The 18,226-nt window shown below is 35.0% G+C and overlaps 1 protein-coding gene across 5 annotated transcripts in view; it reads left to right on the forward strand.

Moving 5' to 3' along the window:
• The window catches only part of LOC106877342 (copper-transporting ATPase 1), a 101,912-nt gene that overhangs the window by 77,195 nt on the left and 6,491 nt on the right, over nt 1-18,226 (forward strand). For all 5 annotated transcript variants that reach the window (XM_014926219.2, XM_052967778.1, XM_014926220.2 and 2 more), the window contains 6 exons: nt 881-1,072; nt 5,039-5,221; nt 7,352-7,553; nt 8,757-8,918; nt 12,269-12,411; nt 13,904-14,107. In XM_014926219.2, the coding sequence (XP_014781705.1) occupies nt 881-1,072; nt 5,039-5,221; nt 7,352-7,553; nt 8,757-8,918; nt 12,269-12,411; nt 13,904-14,107 (1,086 nt within the window). The remainder of the gene's footprint in view (nt 1-880; nt 1,073-5,038; nt 5,222-7,351; nt 7,554-8,756; nt 8,919-12,268; nt 12,412-13,903; nt 14,108-18,226) is intronic.

Raw genomic sequence — 18,226 nt, forward strand, 5'->3', positions numbered from 1 at the left:
TGGGTTTCTCATTTATATATAGCCAGAACCTGAAGACCTTAAAGGAAAAACTACGAAGGGGAGAGAGAGAGGATGGAGGGGTAGACAGAGGCATGGCGGGAGAAAAGATCATCATCATCATCATATATATATATAAAGAGAGAGAGAGAGAGAGAGAGGGGGGACCAGTCAAGCAGCACATCACGCTGTAATTCTTGGGATATATATATATATATATATATATATATGTATATAGTGTCTGCTTACATCGAATCAAGCCAGCCAGTATACTGAGACCATTCTATGATACCATTTAAAAGTATGTCTTCATTGAGCCTGTTTAGAATTGGATCTTGGATAGTTATTGACAGAAAATTCCAGGATAGGTAGGGTAGTTGCCATCATTATCATTACTATCATTACTTTTCTTTTCATTAACATTATCATCATTTTAATTATTGTTGTTACCGTTTTTAGTTCTGTGTTTTCTTTCCACCCTAAAAACAGTTATGATGTGGAACTTACATAAAACTACATTTGAAAACCAATGACCTGTGATATTTAACCCTTTAGCATTCAGATTACAAAATGAATAAATGCTTATTTATTCACTTTGTTTTAAATTTATCATTCATTATCTCATAGCTTTAAGCTTTTGATGATGTGATTGTGTATTTTGTATTTTTAGAATGACATTATAGGGTACATGTGAGATATCAGGTCTGTCTGGTCTGGATATAAAACAGGTATATTTGGGCTGGATATTACTGGTTTAAAAGCTAAAGGGTTAATAGATGTAAATCTAAGTATTGATTTATTGTATTCCTTCATTTATTTGATTCATTGATGTTATGTAAACAAATCTAATTGATGCTACCATACACTGTTTGCTGCTTCACAGGAAGATGGTCCTTTGACAAAACATGAATTGATATTCCAATATGCTTTCCAGTATGCAATTACTGTTTTGAGTATTGCATGCCCCTGTGCTCTGGGTTTGGCCACACCCACTGCTGTAATGGTCGGTACAGGGGTTGGTGCCACTAATGGCATTCTCATCAAAGGCGGTGAACCTCTGGAACTGACACATAAGGTAAGATCTAGGGAACAGTCAGCAAGGTTTACAGAAAAGTGTTCTTTGTTAATGCTTCTCTTGGGAGATGTTCTTTGTGTTGTTTTTATATTGACAAATTTCTTTGCTTTCTTGACACTGAATTTTTTCACTTGCAGATACATCTACTTTTCTTTCAAGGTACAAACATTGTCTTTGTATGTGTATCTATGTATACATATAGGTCCATGGACTACATATATCATAGGTCATAGATATCAGATGGTCAACACATTTTTACTGATTTGAGAATATTTGGACAGCTTTAGTAATGTGATAGTCTTTTAAAATTATGGTTCAAAATTCTTATTTAGATCAGGATGGGGATTCTGCATACTCACAGGCTGAAGTTGTTTGGCAACATTGGAAAACAACAGGTTCTTTTGCTACTTGTTGCATTGATTTTACTTGAAGTAGGATTTAACAATAGTATCACAGTATCAAAAGATTTGTCTGTTCAGTGCTTCCTACAACAATGAAATATAACTGATATCAAATTTATTTTGAAGTAATTAAAGAAGTGTGAATGTTGCAGATATTGTAGCCCCATTTGTATCCCATAGCTGTTATCTGGATATAACAGTTGGATATCTGCTGCTGCTAATAATAATGTATATAAACAAGTCTTTTGTACAGCTTCTGGATATCTGTGTAAGACTACTTGTAGAGTTTTTGATGAACTAATATCTATCTCTTGGTTGTTTACAGGTGGATTAAACTGAAATACCAACAATTATCTGGTCTTTGATACTTGCTAGTACCTCTTCTCAGGCAAATATATTGCATTAAGACTGAAAAGAATTTTAAACATGTATGTTTCTTACTTCATCTTCAGGCTTATGGTACTTGGCATTATCTTCGTGTGGTATTTACAGCTGCTGTCCAATACTCACTCACAGTTTTAACAGTGGCTTGTCCATGTGGTCTTGGTCTTGCCACACCCACAGCCATTGTTGTAAGTCTTGGGGTAGGCAGCAGTATTGGCCTTCTTATCAAAGGTGGGATTCCTTTAGAAAATATATCAAAGGTAAGATGGTCAGTACAGCATAACCAGGCGCTGAGTTCATGATATACCTCTGGTAATGGGCTTACACCATTTTCTTTTGCTATGGTGATTAAAGTTGCCTACCCTTTGCTCTCCCCCTAATCTCCTTTTGAACAAACTGGAGTCTTTAATCCCATCAGCTACATTTTATTTTTAAAGCTTTCTAGTGTTCCAGCACCTTTTAAGAGAGAAAAAAAAGAACTGTTTCTTATTTACGCCACTGGTCAGATTTGGGTTTAGGAATTCTTCTTTAGCTTATTTATAATTGTTTTTTTTTTTTCATTCAAAGCTTTTATAAAATGTTTGTATATTGAAGGTGAAAGTTACTGATGTTTCTGTCAGTGATATATTTGTCATGAAGGTATATTGTTATATAATTGATAATTAATTTTAACTTGATGATTTTTACCATAAATTCATATTAAAAAAATTTTTTGTTTGAAAAATTAAATAACTCACAATCAGTGTTGTATTATTAATAATAATAATAAAATGACCCCAATATTGTAACTAAGATAGAAAGATGATGTTAATAAAATGCCTTTATTTTTTTCATGGGATAGTGGTAACAAAATTGGTAGAGTGACAAGTAATATACCTTGTGTTTAGTACTGTGCTTTGGGGTTTTGAGTTCAGATCTTGTCAAAGTCAAGAACAAAGTACCAGTCAAGTATTCGGACTGATAAAAAAAAATCCATTGGTTCTTCCCTACCTAAATTTCTGGCCTTGCATCTATATAGGAAATCATAAATGTGTCATTTAAGAGTAACAGTAGGGAAAAAACAGTTGAGTGCCTTACAGAGCTAGGCTTATTTTTAATCCACTTTTTCATGCTTGCATGGGGTAGATGAATATATTTTTGAGGCACTGTTTTACAATTTGATGCTCTTCCTGTCTCTCACCCTTGCCTGTTTTTCAAGTAAGGGACCATTTATTCTACATGTCTTCAAAGGTGAACAAGGGAAATCGCACGAACATTACTGTTTGTTACTTAGTAATTTTTATGGAAGAGCAAATGTAAACAGAGACCTCCACACACTCTAAATAGATTTCTGCCAGTTTTGTCGATAAGTATTCAGTTTGATTTACAGAACTAGCTACAAATGTATTAGTGTGTAAGTGGTTGAATATTCTACAGGCACATGTAAGCCTCAACATATTTATTATCTGACAAAATTAGTGTGATATTCTGTAATGAGACTGGATCTTTAAATCACAAGTGCAGTCCATCTAATGAGCTTCCATCTGCACAATTTCACTCATGAGGCTTGAGGTGATCCAATACTATGGTAAATGTGACTTGTTCTATATGCTATGACATTGGATCGAACCTAGTAACTTGTGATTACAAAGTGAAGTTTTTAACCATTTTGCCATGTTGTATTCATTCATTCATTCACACAATCACACACACGTGTGTGTGTGTAAGAAATATTGGTATTTACATGGCCCTGTCAAGTGACCTGGTATGATCACACAGTTCCTTGGATAAGTGTATGGCTCAGGTTTCACTCAAGCTTTGTTCTTGACATTCAACTTGGAAGCATATCAGGTTGTTTGAAATGGTCATTAAGTAATAGCTTTAATCTGTTGCCCAGTTTAATACCACCAGTTCTCTCTTTATTGAGTTCAGCAAAGTTCTCTCTATTGCAAGCATTTGAATCAAGTTTCTGGTCTGAGAAACGATCATATAATTGCTGTTTCATCATTTCTTTATTTCCCCTCCTCCTTTGTCACTCATGGATGCACTGCATAAAGAGATGAATGAATGCACTGCTGGAACATGCGATAAGAAGAGACAATGGTTGAAGTAAGAAAGTTATATATTTAATCAGTAAGGTGTTCTGTTAGAGAGTGGAAAATTAAAGAAAATGCTGTCTCTTCCTTCTCTGTTAAGGCATATTGATTTTTAAAGAAAAGTGGTTGGGATGTAAGGCAGAATCAATTGGGTGGGATTTGAACTCAGAGCATAAAAGAAGATAACTAAATTTTACAAGGTGTTTAATCCTATGCATTACTAACTCTTTCATACATTATTTGAGAAGAATACTGAATATTGTTGTATTGAAATTTATGAAATTTTATCAGTTGTAGCAGTAATATGTTTTGTAATAAAAATTCTAAAGGTTTTAATTAAACTGCTATTTTCTAATTATATTATTGAATTTGTGTGGGTTACATTAATGCATTGTTACATTGCTCATATTAGTAAATGTAGCAATAATATTAGTAGATATGTAAGTTACTAGAATTGTGGATTATTTTTGTGGGTAGGATAGCGTTACTTTGCTCTATTAATAGCTATGTAAACATATTGATATATAGATAATATTAGTACATATATGAGGGTCACATTGTTAGATATGTAGGTCATATAAGTGTGTGTATGTGTACATACATATATATATAGTAATAATTTTATATTTGGTTATACACCATGTAGTATGTTGTTTAAAGCCTGTTCACAGTATTTGGTTACCTGATATCAACAACTGTATGGAGGTATTTGCCACTGGATTTACTTCAGGAATTCCAGTGCCCATAGAGTTTATAAAAATATGAAAAGAAAATGGAATTCACAAGACTCTTTATTATTCACTACAATTGGTTCAACTCATTGTGCACCAGTGCCTATGATGCATGCAACTGTTTGTACAGCATCTCAAGCCATGAGGCACCATTGCATGATGGGTCAAAATGATCGTAGTGAATAATAGTCTCATGGATTCCATTTTCTTTCTCTCATATTTATACCTCAACCCATATATATATAAAGTGGGTCACATTAATAGATATATAGGTCCTCCCCTTGTAAATATGCATATCACATTGGTAGATATATAAACCATTTTAGTTTAACATGTTGCACTTATTCAAACCATGTTTACTCTTATTTTTGATAGGTCAAGAACATCGTGTTTGACAAAACTGGCACCATCACTCATGGAATACCCCGTGTGGCAAGAATCTGTACTTTTGTTGAGAGTCATGTGTGTTCATTTGTGAAGCTACTTGCTATTGCAGGAACTGCAGAGACCAGCAGTGAACACCCAATTGCTGCAGCGATTGTGAAATATGCCAAACAGGTAATTTTTTTTTATAGAATATACTTTGATAAATCTGTAGATCATCTTGACATGTTCAGTGTGGTCCTCTAATATGGAGCTGTTCATTACAAGGTATGTAGATCATCTTAACACTAACAACAAACATATACTATAAGTAACTATTACTACAACTATTCTTTTACTGATTGACTGTGGCCATGGGTTTCACAATAAAAAATATACTCAGGCTCCCTGACAGTTATAAAACCATGATTTCCTGTGTGAATGGTAGTGGGGGAGTTACTTACTTACTTACTTACTTACTTACTTACTACTACTACTACTACTACCACTACCACCACCACCAATAATAATAATCCTTTTTACTATAGGCACAAGGCCTGAAATTTTGGGGAGGGGGATAATCGATTACATCGACTCCAGTACTCAGCTGGTACTTATTTTATTGACCCCGAAAGAATGAAGGATAAAGTTGATCCCAATGGAGTTTGAATTCAGAATGTAAGGATGGACAAAATGCTGCTAAGCATTTTTCCTGGCACATTTATGATTCTGCCAGCTTGCTGTCATACTACTACTAATAATAATAATAATTCTTTCTACTAAAGGCACAAAGCTTGAGATTTGTGGGGAGGGGACTAGTCGATTACATTGACCTCAGTGTTTCATTGGTACTTAATTTATTGACCCCAAAAGGTTTGATCTTGGCGGAGTTTGAACTTAGAACATGAAGATAGAAGAAATGCCGCAAAGCATTTTGCCTGGCATGCTAACAATTCTGCCAGCTTGCCGCCTTACTGCTGCTGCTGCTAATAATAATAATAATGCTATTTTTCTATGTAGCTTTTAGAAGCATAGATTAAATAACTTGATGAAGTATTGGTTCCTGACTTTTTTGACAAATTTTGACTGACGTATGTTGTTCTTCCAAATTTCTGTCTTAAACTAGTGAAGATGCTGGTAGTAGCAACTCTTGGAAGTATTCATGATGAATGCCATGTTATCCTTTACAATACCACCCTATGGTGTTTGTGGATCTTGATATACAGACACAGAATTTCTGAGTAGATAGATAGGGTAGGGGCTGCTGGGTGTATGTTTCTGGTTGTAGAATATGTTGCAGGAAGGGATATTGTCCAGACAAGAAGGTATGTTGAATGTGGGTGTGGTGAAAAAATTTATTATATTTATGTGTCAGAGGGAAATGTTGCTTTAGTAGAGCTAGAATATATTTGGTTGTGTTTATGGTACTGTCCAAGTTGTATAATAGATTAAACCAGAGTACCTTACTTTTCTTGTTTCTACTCAGTGGGTAATAAACTGGTGCCATTCAAGGCAGTTTCTTTTGGCTAGTTCTGAAATCTCCCGGCTTGCCTGCACAAAAGCATTCCTACCTTATTTCATGGAGATTGCAGAGTAGTTGCTCTTGATGACCAAAGACTTGGAGTAGGCAGCCCCACCTCTAGATTACAGTCGTTTAGCTACCATCAGCATACAGCCTATACTACCACAGATGTTCTTATGTTTTGTGGTCATAGTTTTATTCTCTGTATTTTATCTAGCCAATTATATGTAAACTGTGTGGATGTGAAGTTTGCTCCCCAACTATCTGGTCTTGGGTTCAATCCCACTACATGGCACCTTAGGCAAGTGTCTTTTACTGCAGCCTGGGCTGACTAAAGTCTTTGTGAGTCCATTTGGTAGGTAGAATCCTTGTCTAGACATTTCATAATGGTTGTAGGTGGGCATCATTGTCATACAAGCAAGGTTTTTCCTTTCCAGTTTTCCATGGAAAACATGTTTACCTATGGGAAAATATTACCTTACTTGGAAACAGGTGAAGGTTGGTGGCAGGAAGTGGACTTTAAATGATGACAATGTGTAACAGTTACTGCGGTGCTTTGAAGCTGTATTAACTTTGGGTATCTGTTAATGAGCACTTTATTATACCTCGTGGTAATTACCTATCAATAAAGGCATTATTGACAAAACTATTAGGATGCTAATCATGTTTGAAAATGTCCATATTAAAACCTTCAATCATAAGTGTGCAACCTGATAAAATAATTTTCTGGATGAGCTATATATATTCACAAAGGTAAGCACATTTGCCCTTTTAATACATTTTCTTTTTTATTTTTTTTGCAGACTCTTAAAACAGAGATACTTGGCCAAGTGACTGACTTCCTAGCTGTCCCAGGTTGTGGATTACGTTGTAAAGTTTCCAGAGTTGAGTCATTGTTGTCCAGCATTGATATTGAAGGTGTTCACAACCGTAGAAATATGGCTGGTAGCCAAAGGGTTAAAATTGATAACATTCTTGGTTTGGAAGACAGTCCAATAATTGAAAGTAAGTTTTTGTTTATTTTGTCCATTTTATTTTTTTATAATTGATTTCTTTTTTCTGTTTTGTTTAGCTTCTATTTTTCTATTTTCCATTCTACTTTATATTATCAGGAGATTGGATGGATATTTTAGAAATAATTGATGGAGCAATTATTTTATATCTGTATATCATTACTGTATTCACAGCCTGACTGCAAAATGACTATCTTAGCTTGATTTTTGTTCTTTTTAATCACTTTCTATTCATTTTAATCAAAGTTGGCTTATCTGATCTGAGTAATATGCCTACCCTGACAATATAATGGGGTGTTTCTGATATAGTTTTGACCAATGATCTACAAGTGACTCTAATATTTCTCCCACATTTGCTTCGTTGTCATAAATGTCACAACCTTGTATATTCCCTCCACTGCCTAAACTTTAGGTTATATGTATCCTATGAAAAGAAATCAGTATGAGTTAGCAGTGAGCAATGAAGACACAGACTAAGATTATTCTTCTCGAACACACAGTTTAGTAACTATCTATCACTAATAACACTGTTTAACACAATTTTTGTCCTTGGGTAGCAGCTGTTATTTCCTGTTTGCTTACTCCTGGAAAGTATGAAAACTGGCTAATATTTCCTTCAAACTTTGCTTGTGTTACATTTTTTCCAAACCCCCAAAACATTCCTCTCAACACATGGTTGTGATGCTCCCCCTCTATTCCTGGCCAAGATCAGAGATGCACATATTATCAGCCACTAAGGGACATGCTCAAGTGGTTAAGCTCAGGCAACTGACAAGCAAAATCTGTGGTATTGAGAAGAATATTTGCTATAATGATATTTCTGCTTCCGTAACTCAGTGCTGAATCTGTTTGAAATGTAATGGGAAATAGGTTAATTTCAAAATGTTGATGTGCAGGTCACAAAATCCAAGTTTGAAGGAAATAGTAGTCATTTCCTTTGATTTCTAGATAGAAGCAAATAGGAGATAACACTTACTGACCAAAGACAAAAAAAAAAAAAAAATTGTTACACAATATTATCAAAGACATTCCAGCAGTGATCATCCTAACTTTTTTTCAGGCAGAGTATAGATTGACCAACAGTATTCATTTCATTGTGTTTCTAAGGTGGTAGTATGCAATATGAGGGTGATTTGGCTGCTATTTCTAGCTGGTTGACCATGCCTATCATGTGTTTCAATATTTGTTTATTTAGGTATGGAAGCTGTTGGTGCTACAGCATCTCAAACCTATGATGTATTCATTGGTAACCGTGAATGGATGCGACGCAATGGACTAGAGATCACTCATAAAATTAACAACAGTATGGAAGAACACGAGGAACAAGGTCACACAGTGGTGCTTTGTGCTATTGATGGTAGGTTCCTTAATCCTATTGATACCAAATCATCTAAGACCACTTCTGGTTTTGTTTTAACAATTCTACTAATTTCCAAATGCTCATATTTAAATTGTGACTTTCTGTTACAATGAATGTTTTTAACTATTTGATACTAAATTGCTCCAAATTCTTGATTAAAAATAAAAATCAACTGAAATAGTTTGATAATGTATTTCAGTAGAAACATGGTAAAAGAAAGGGTAATATTTTCTACTTATTTGAAATATTTACATATCTTTTAATTTTCAAAGTTACTGCTCCTCTGTTTCTCATTGATTGGAATATTATTTCTTAGTTTCCTTTTAGAGCCATCAACTTAAAAGCAATAATTTGGGTAATTCTATATAAGAAATCATTTCTAGCTTTCTAAAATGTTTTGGCTCTTATATATCTGTCTGTCTGTCTGTTTGTCTAATTTTAAAAATTTAAAATAGGATAAAATCTTTATAAGAATTTATCAAGTAGTCAGTGTGAAAAACTCATAAGGGAAAAATTTATAATTATTCCCTTAAAATATATTTATTTACATTAAGGGCATTACTACATGTAAATGCCTTACACTATGAGGTACTCTTAAAGTTAAAACTACCATAATAAATACACAGTGTACCGAATGCGAGGAAATGCAACCTTTGAAGCCAACCCTTAAAATCAGATTCAGCTGCAAATCATATGATTTCATAGTTAGTGTACATAATCCACTTTCTAATCGTCAGTGCAGTCATAATCAAGACACATAAAAATGAACAAAATCAACATACCAGATGAACACCAAATGTATCCAGCATAGTACATAGAGATGTTCACTCTTATATATCTATGTAAGAGGCGGGCTTTTCAAATTGCATCTCGGTACACGTGTTTATTTAGAATAATTCAGCACTGAATATATTCCGGTTAAATTTAAGATTTAAAATAGGATAAAATCTTTATAAGAATTTATCAAGTAGTCAGCGTGAAAACCTCATAAGGGAAAAATTTATAATTATTCCCTTTAAATATATTTATTTGCATTAAGGGCATTACTACATGTAAATGCCTTACACTATGAGGTACTCTTAAAGTCAAAACTACCATAATAAATACACAGTGTACCGAATGCGAGGGAATGCAACCTTGTTGGTTCGTCTGGTATGTTGATTTTGTTCATTTTTGTGTCTTGATTATGCCTGCACTGATGATTAAAAAGTGGATCATGTACACTAACTATGAAATCATATGATTTGCAGCTGAATCTGTTTTTAAGGGTTGGCTTCAAAGGTTGCATTTGCTTGCGTTTGGTACACTGTGTATTTATTATGGTAGTTTTGACTTTAAGAGTCCCTCATAGTGTGAGGCATTTACGTGTAGTAATGCCCTTAATGTAAGTAAATATATATATATATATATATATATATATATATATATGTGTGTGTGTGTATGTATAGGTGCAGGAGTGACCATGTGGTAAGAAACTTGCTTCCCAACCACATGGTTCCGGGTCCAGTCCCATTGCATGGCACCTTGGGCAAGTATCTTCTACTATCGCCTCAGGCCAAGCAAAGCCTTGTAAGTGGATTTGGTAGACAGAAACTGAAAAAAGCCCATTGCATGTATGTATGTATGTGTATATATATATATATATATATATATATATATATGTATGTATGTATTTGTGTCTGTGTTTGTCCCTCCACCATTGCTTGACAACCGATGTTGGTATGTTTATGTCCCTGTCACTTAGCAGTTCAGCAAAAAGAGACAGATAGTATGAGTACTAGGCTTACAAAGAATAAGTCCTGGGGTCGACTTGCTCGACTAAAGGCGGTGCTCTAGCATGGCTGCAGTCAAATGACTAAAACAACTAAAAGAATATATATATGTTTCTGTTTGGGAGAAGGAGAATTAGTGCCCTTAAACCTTTTCAGCAGGTCTTCTCAGACTGGTCAGATTAACCTTTTTGATACCAACCCACCCTGGTGCTATGATACAAAATTCATGTTTTAAAATGATTTGAATTAAAAACTTAATCAAAATTTGCTGCTAAGTTACATTTGAAACAAGCTTGATAATGACAAAAATATTTTAGTAAGTTCTTCAGGAGTGCTGTGTGGTAAAAAGATTGCTTCCCAACCACATGGTTCCAAGTTCAGTCTCACTGTGTTACACTTTGAGCAAGCACCTTCTACTATAGTCTTGGGCTGGCCAAAGCGCTGTGAGTGGATGTGGTAGATGGAAACTGAAAGAAGCTACTTGCATATATCAGCATTTAATGTCTGCCTTCCATGCTGGCATTGGTGGGACATTTGTGTGTCTATATGTGTATCCCTCTGACTACCACTTGACAACTGGTGTTAATGTGTTTATGTCTCTGTAACTTTGCAGTTTGGCAAAAGGGACTGGTAGAATAAGTACTAAGCTTTTAAAAAATAAGTCCTGGTATCAATCTGTTTGACTAAAAAATCCCTTGAAGGTGGTGTTCCAGCATGGCCACAGCCAAAATGACTGAACCAAGTAAAAACATTTTTTAAAATTATTTTAAAAGTTTAACTGAAACAAAGGCAGTGTATTTCAGTAGAAATATAATAGCAAAAAGGTTAATTCAAAGTTAATAGTGCAATTTATTAGAAGAAGTGCATGAAATGGTTAACAAACAAAAACCTTTTTTTAATTAGAAAAATTAAAAAAGAAAGCAAAACGAATTAAAAAAATTATAAATAACTGTTTTACATTCATTTTTCATGGTTTTGTGGGTCGTTTACTAGAGTACTTGTGTTTACAACTGAATGCTCTTCTTAGTGCTATTTACTCAAGCAGAGAAATAATGAATGAACTCTGTTGTTTGTTAACCTAGTAAATTGCAACAAGCATTGTCAGGTACTTTGTCCCTCAGGGTTACATCAGAATAACAATAAGATATCAACATACAATCATTATGTTGTTCTTATTTAACTGCAGTTCAGCCCTGATGGACCTGACATATAATCAATGTCATACCAGCTATAAGTACTCTGTCTTGTTATGGGTAGGGTAGGATATCCTCTTTTTTAAGATAGTAAGGTATAGGTTGAGTGATATTTAGTTGTTATTTCTAGCAAGTTGGTTTTTAATTAGTTTTACAGTCACATGAATTGATAAAATGCAACTGATCTGGAAGCACTTATCTCAGGTTGTTTAATAAATGTTGATGGTAGACTTAAAGAGATATATAAAACCTGTTTGTTTTGTTTATATTTATTGATGAAAGTTTATTCCTCTCTGGTGCACTCTCTGAAGTTTGATTTATCAGTGACTGGTATCCCACTATAAATTTACTTAGGATTTGCTTTCTTCTTAACATTTTGCAGATGAGTTGATGGCAATGTTAGCTGTGGCTGATACTGTTAAGAGTGATGCTCATTTAGCTGTCAGCACATTGAAAGACATGGGTCTTGAAGTGATTCTTTTAACTGGAGATAATCAAAAAACTGCGAGAGCAATTGCCAAACAGGTAAGTTTATAACAAAGATATTAAATATTTTGTTTTATTAAAAGAATTTTGTTGATTTCTAACTCTCTCCCATCCCATAGAACTACAAATTAATAGTTTAGTTGATTAAAATATACTACTTGTATTCATTTGATTAATTTCCAATGTGTAAACCTTTTCTTGATCTTCCTCCTTTATTAATAATTTATTACAGTTACTTATTTCCTCTTCTGAAGTCTTTGATTTGCTGCAGTAATATTGGCATGAGAAAAGTGATTTTTATAAGTCACTTATCTTAGAATAAAAGTTTGTTCTCTTCCCACAGATAATTGTTCACCAACCTAAACAGAATTTCACTTTTTCAAAATATCAAGGGGATAGATTCTTACTAATTTCTGTTGTTGTTAAGTATGAGTTAAGTGCAATTACCTTTAGATTTATTCTGCACTTAATCATCAAAAACACTTCCTAAATTCGTTCCTTGTCTCTGAAGACCACATTCTCTGTCATCTTGTTTACACAGGTGCCAAGTATGAAATTTTCCCCAGTCACTTCGACTCAAAAATATACTGTCTGTGTCCTAACTATCACCTTCAGTCAGTTTGCCAAAGCACACTGCTTGAGATAGTTCTTTGCAGTAAATTCTTTGCACTTTCTTTCTTCACACATATCTATCCCAACTTATAGATGGCAGTGTGTCCCATGCCCCAAAAGGTTACCTTTTTAAGTATGTTAACTGTTGCCCTGTCACATCAGCTTTTAAATTTCATGAATGTGAAGACACTTGTAAATTATCAATTTCATTTTTCTTCCTCTCTGATCATTAGTATGGTTTCAGTGCTGCTAAAGAGCCCGAAGATCTTTCCTACTTCACATGAGTTTCATATGTGCTTGAGATCATCAATTGTTGTTGCTCTTGGGTCATGTTTGTCATAAGAATTGCCTTGGTCTACACCTATCTATTTCTTGGGCTGGAAGTTTCTTCTCAGACCACTCTATTACAGTATTTGAGATCAAGAACGTCTCCAACCAACATTCTATTGACTCATTATTTGGTTATATTGCATACTGTTCATTCATCATATCAATGAGCAACCTGCTGTTGCTTCCACACAAACTTTCCTGTGCAAATGAAACCATCCTTCACTCCCCAGTAACCTTTCACATACAGACGTCATCATTGTCTACAAGCTGTCTAAATACCTCCTTTGAGAGATGCAGTACTTTATAGACAAAGGCCTTGAAAGCTTCTTCTGATAGGAACATAATAACCGTGTCTCCTTTAATAACATCAAACAAGTCACAACGTTCGTCAAAGGTACAGACTTTCAAGAGTACCTTATCAAAACATTACCAATACATACATCAAGTACCCATTACTTTTTTTTTATTTCTATATTTCCTTTAACTGTAATGTTCACTTCTGTAAGTTCCCCTTACTGCTATATCTGACTTACCCATAAGGTTCACTACGTTTCAATACTTACCTGTAAAACATTTGCTTTCACTTCAGGTTGGCATCACGACTGTATTTGCTGAAGTCCTTCCGTCTCATAAGGTGAAAAAAATCAAACAACTTCAAAAGTCCAACAAAAAAGTTGCTATGGTGGGTGATGGTGTTAATGATTCACCAGCACTTGCTCAAGCAGATGTTGGAATTGCAATTGGCACAGGAACAGATGTTGCAGTTGAGGCTGCAGATATTGTTTTAATTCAGGTTGGATGATCAATTCTTCTTGATTTGTCATTATTGTTTTCTCCTCCTCTTCCTTTCATGGTATATCATCATCATCATCGTCGGAACCAGTGTTAGCATCAACAATGAAAGTGTTAATGATTAATTAACGAATAATGAATTATTTCAGCAAGTTGGGATACAACTCCAATCTTATGTCCTAATCAGTGAAGCATAGATTTAATGGCTTCTGAATGAGAAACAAATCCAGAAATTTGAGGAAGGAATCCACTCAGCTGAATTCACCCTCAAAATCAGTTCTGCTGGAGTTCAATGCAGAACAGAAAGATAACTAAATGTTGTTAAACATTTCATCCTCTGCTCTACTAATTCTATTCATTGGTAAAAAGAACATGAGTTTCTGATTTAAGCACAAGCCCACATATTGGGGTTGGTAGTAGTTACATTGATATAATTGACTCCACGGCTTGATTGTTGCCTTTTGATAATGATTTCTTATGTAGGCTTATTAAAGCCAGTAATTTGGGGGATGCAATTATTGTTTATGTCAACATTAATATGTGACTAATACTTTATTTTATAAATCTCAGAAAGTGTGAAAAGTAATGTAAAACCTTGGTAGGATTTGAGCTCAGAATGTAAAGAGCTGAAATAAATATACATTTCCTCAAAGCTCTAATAATTTTCCCTAAGCTATCATCTTGGTGATGATAATGATGATAGTGGCGGCGACTTCCACTATCATCATCGTTGTAATTTAGTTCCAGTTTACATTTTTAATCCATCAAAGTAACGAGCAGAAAGCATACTAAACGTGACCTTCCTTGGACTGCATTATCTTCTTCGTGTTTTTAAGATTGTGGAATATGATTCTGAAGGAAATTTGGCTGATATCTTTAGCAAGTCATACACATAAACGGCTCTAAACTAACGTTTACACTGATTAGAGACTTAATAGAAGGACAGGAATCGTTTCAAGGGAGGTAATTCACTCACCTCTAAAATGCAATTGTGAATCATTTCCCTTGATTTAATAATTTTTTTCTTTCTCTTTTTCTTTCTGTGCCAAAAGCTGGAAGTATCTCGAACACAATTTTCTGAAATTGTTTCTTTGAATTTAGATTATAAAATTGTTACACTGCAAAATTGTATCCGACTTGCTGGTTGCTCTTTATAACTGGATTCCGCTTCTGTCATCAAATTACTGACACAATAGACAAGGTGTTTATTTTACCAACATCATTTTGTAGGATGCTTTACAGAGCAAGAGAAAGCCTTCTAATTGTACTCGGTGTCTGTTTAGTCGGTAGAGTAAGGAAGTAGCAGAAAATAATTTACCTTTGTTTGTAGTAAAGGTATACCGTACAATATCTGGGCTATAAGTGTGATGCTTCATTAGAGGTAACTGAAGTAAGCCTGTGTTGGTTGCACAATATTAATTTTTCATTTCATCTCATATTAACGTCCACTTTTCCATGTCTGCATGGGTCGGATGGAGTTAATTGAGGCGAATTTTCTACAGACAGATTCCCTTCTTGTCACCAACCCTTACCTGTTTCTAAGCAAGTTAATATTTGTCCCATGGCTAAAGTGGTGAGCTGGCAGAAACGTTAGCATGCCGGGCGAAATGCTTAGTGGTATTTCGTCTGCTGTTACATTCTGAGTTCAAATTCTGCCAAGGTCAACTTTGCCTTTCATCCTTTTGGGGTTGATAAGTTTAGTACCAGTTGCATATTGGGGTCGATCTAATCGACTGGCCTCCTCCTCAAAATTTTTGGGCCGTGTGCCTAAAGTAGAAAAGAATGTTCTTGCAGTTTATTGAAAATAAATGACACTGCTTGTATGGTGTTGACAATCATTTACAAATATGGCACTGTGATATCAAACAAGGTTACACACACACACACAGCAAGCCGTTTTCAGTTTCCATCCGCCAAATCTATTCACAAGGCTTTGGTCAGCTTGGGGCTCTAACAGAAGACACTTGTCCAAGGTGCCATGAAGTGGGTCTGAACTGAAAATCGTGTGGCTGAGAAGCCATGCCTGCTCTTGTATTATTCTGTATGAAATAACGAAATAGAACTAATCTGTGAGCCTTATCATCAATTATGTGCAGAAAAGACAATTACATTGGTATTGACATATTGAGTGGATGATGAGTGTTCAGCAGTGATAGGTGCCATGTACTAACAGCACAGCACAGATCTGTGTCAGCAAAGGAAGAATAAAGACACAGTTGGAAAGACCCTTTAACAGTGCAAGATCAAATTTCTTGGTGCATTGTTCTTATGAGTCTATCATTCACTATATTTTAATAATAATAATACTAATAATGATAATTAATGGTTTCAAATTTTGACACAAGGCCAGCAATTTCAGGGGAGGGAATAAGTTATTTACATTATCTCAGTGCTCAACTGGTACTTATTTTATCAACCTTGAAAGGATGAATGGCAAAGTTGACCTTGGTGGAATTTGAAATCAGAATGTAAAGACAAACAAATTGCTGCTAAGCATTTAGCCCAGCTTGCTCATGATTCTACCAGCTTGGCACCTTAATAATAATGATAATGGTTTCAAATTTTGGTGTAAGGCCAGTAAGTTCAGGAGGTTATCAACTCTGAAAGGATTAAAAGGCAAAGTCAACCTCAGCGGAATTTGAACTCAGAACATAAAGATGGACGAAATGTTGCTAAGCATTTTGCCCAGCATGCTCATGGCTCTGCCAGCTCACCATTTTAATAATTATATTAACCCTTTAGCATTCATGTCATTTTGTCAAAGCTAATGCTTATTTACTCCCATTGTTTTAAATTAATCATGCATTATTTTGTAGCCCTGAGATTTTGATGTTAGAATGATCTTGTCGGGTTGGTGTGAGAGGCCAGAGCTGGCCAGTTTGCACATAAAACAAATAGAATATTTTAGCCAGATGTGGTCAGTTTAAATGCTAATCTTTTCTACTAAAGGCACAAGGCCTGAAATTCATGGAGAGGAGACTAGTCAATTACATCGATCCAGTGTCTTACTGGTACTTAATTTATCGACCTTGAAAGGATGAAAGAAAAGTTGACTTTGGCAGAATTTGAAATATAATAATAATCCTTTCCAATATAGGCACAAGACCTGCAATTTTGGAGGAAAGGGATAACCAATTATATTGATCCCAATTACTGATTGGTACTTATTTAATCAACCTTGAAAGGATGAAAGACTAAGTCAACTTAGGCAGAATTTGAACTCAATGTAAAATCTGAAGAAATGCTACTAAGCTTTTTACCTGGTCTGCTAACAATCCTGTCAGCTTGTTTTGTTTTTTTTTAAAGGCAGAAGACCAGTATATTTGAGGGGAAGGTGATAGTTGATACCATTGACCCTAGTATTTGACTGGTATTTCATTGACCCTGGAAGATTGATAGGCAAAGTTGACTTTATCAGGATTTGAGCACAGAACAGAAAGAGCTAGAAGAAATACTGAATAGCAGTTTGTTCACTGCTCTTGTGATTCTTCCAATACACTGCCCTAATAATCCTTTCTGTTACAGGCACAAGGCCTGAAACTTGTGAGGAGGGGTAAGTCGATTTCATTGACCCCAGTGCTGCACTAGTACTTATTTTATCGACCCCAAAAGAATGAAAGATAAAGTCAACTTCAGTGAAATTTGAACTCAGAACATAAAGACAGATGAAGTACCGTTAACCATTTTTCTCGATGTGCTAATGATTCTGCCAGCTCACTGCCCACTACATTGTGCTAATAATAATAATAATAATAATAATAATAATAACTAAATTGATCAATAAAGCCATAACTGAAGACAGCCGCAGAAAGAAGAAAGGCCTCAGTATGGCCTGGGTGGACTACCAAAAGGCTTTCGACAGTGTTCCCCACACGTGGATTCTGGAAACACTAGCCATAAACAAGGTGGCACCAATTATCATAAAATACATAGAGCACTCAATGAACAAATGGCAGACAGTGCTACAGCTCCAAACAAAAGAGGGACTTGTGAAAACGAAAGCCATCCCCATTAGAAGAGGAATATTCCAGGGAGACACGCTCTCTCCACTCCTGTTCTGCCTGGCACTCACACCTCTAACAGAATTGCTAAATAGAACTGGATGCGGTTACAAATGCTA

The sequence above is a fragment of the Octopus bimaculoides genome, chromosome 5, assembly GCF_001194135.2.
Source record: "Octopus bimaculoides isolate UCB-OBI-ISO-001 chromosome 5, ASM119413v2, whole genome shotgun sequence".
Classification (NCBI taxonomy): domain Eukaryota; kingdom Metazoa; phylum Mollusca; class Cephalopoda; order Octopoda; family Octopodidae; genus Octopus; species Octopus bimaculoides.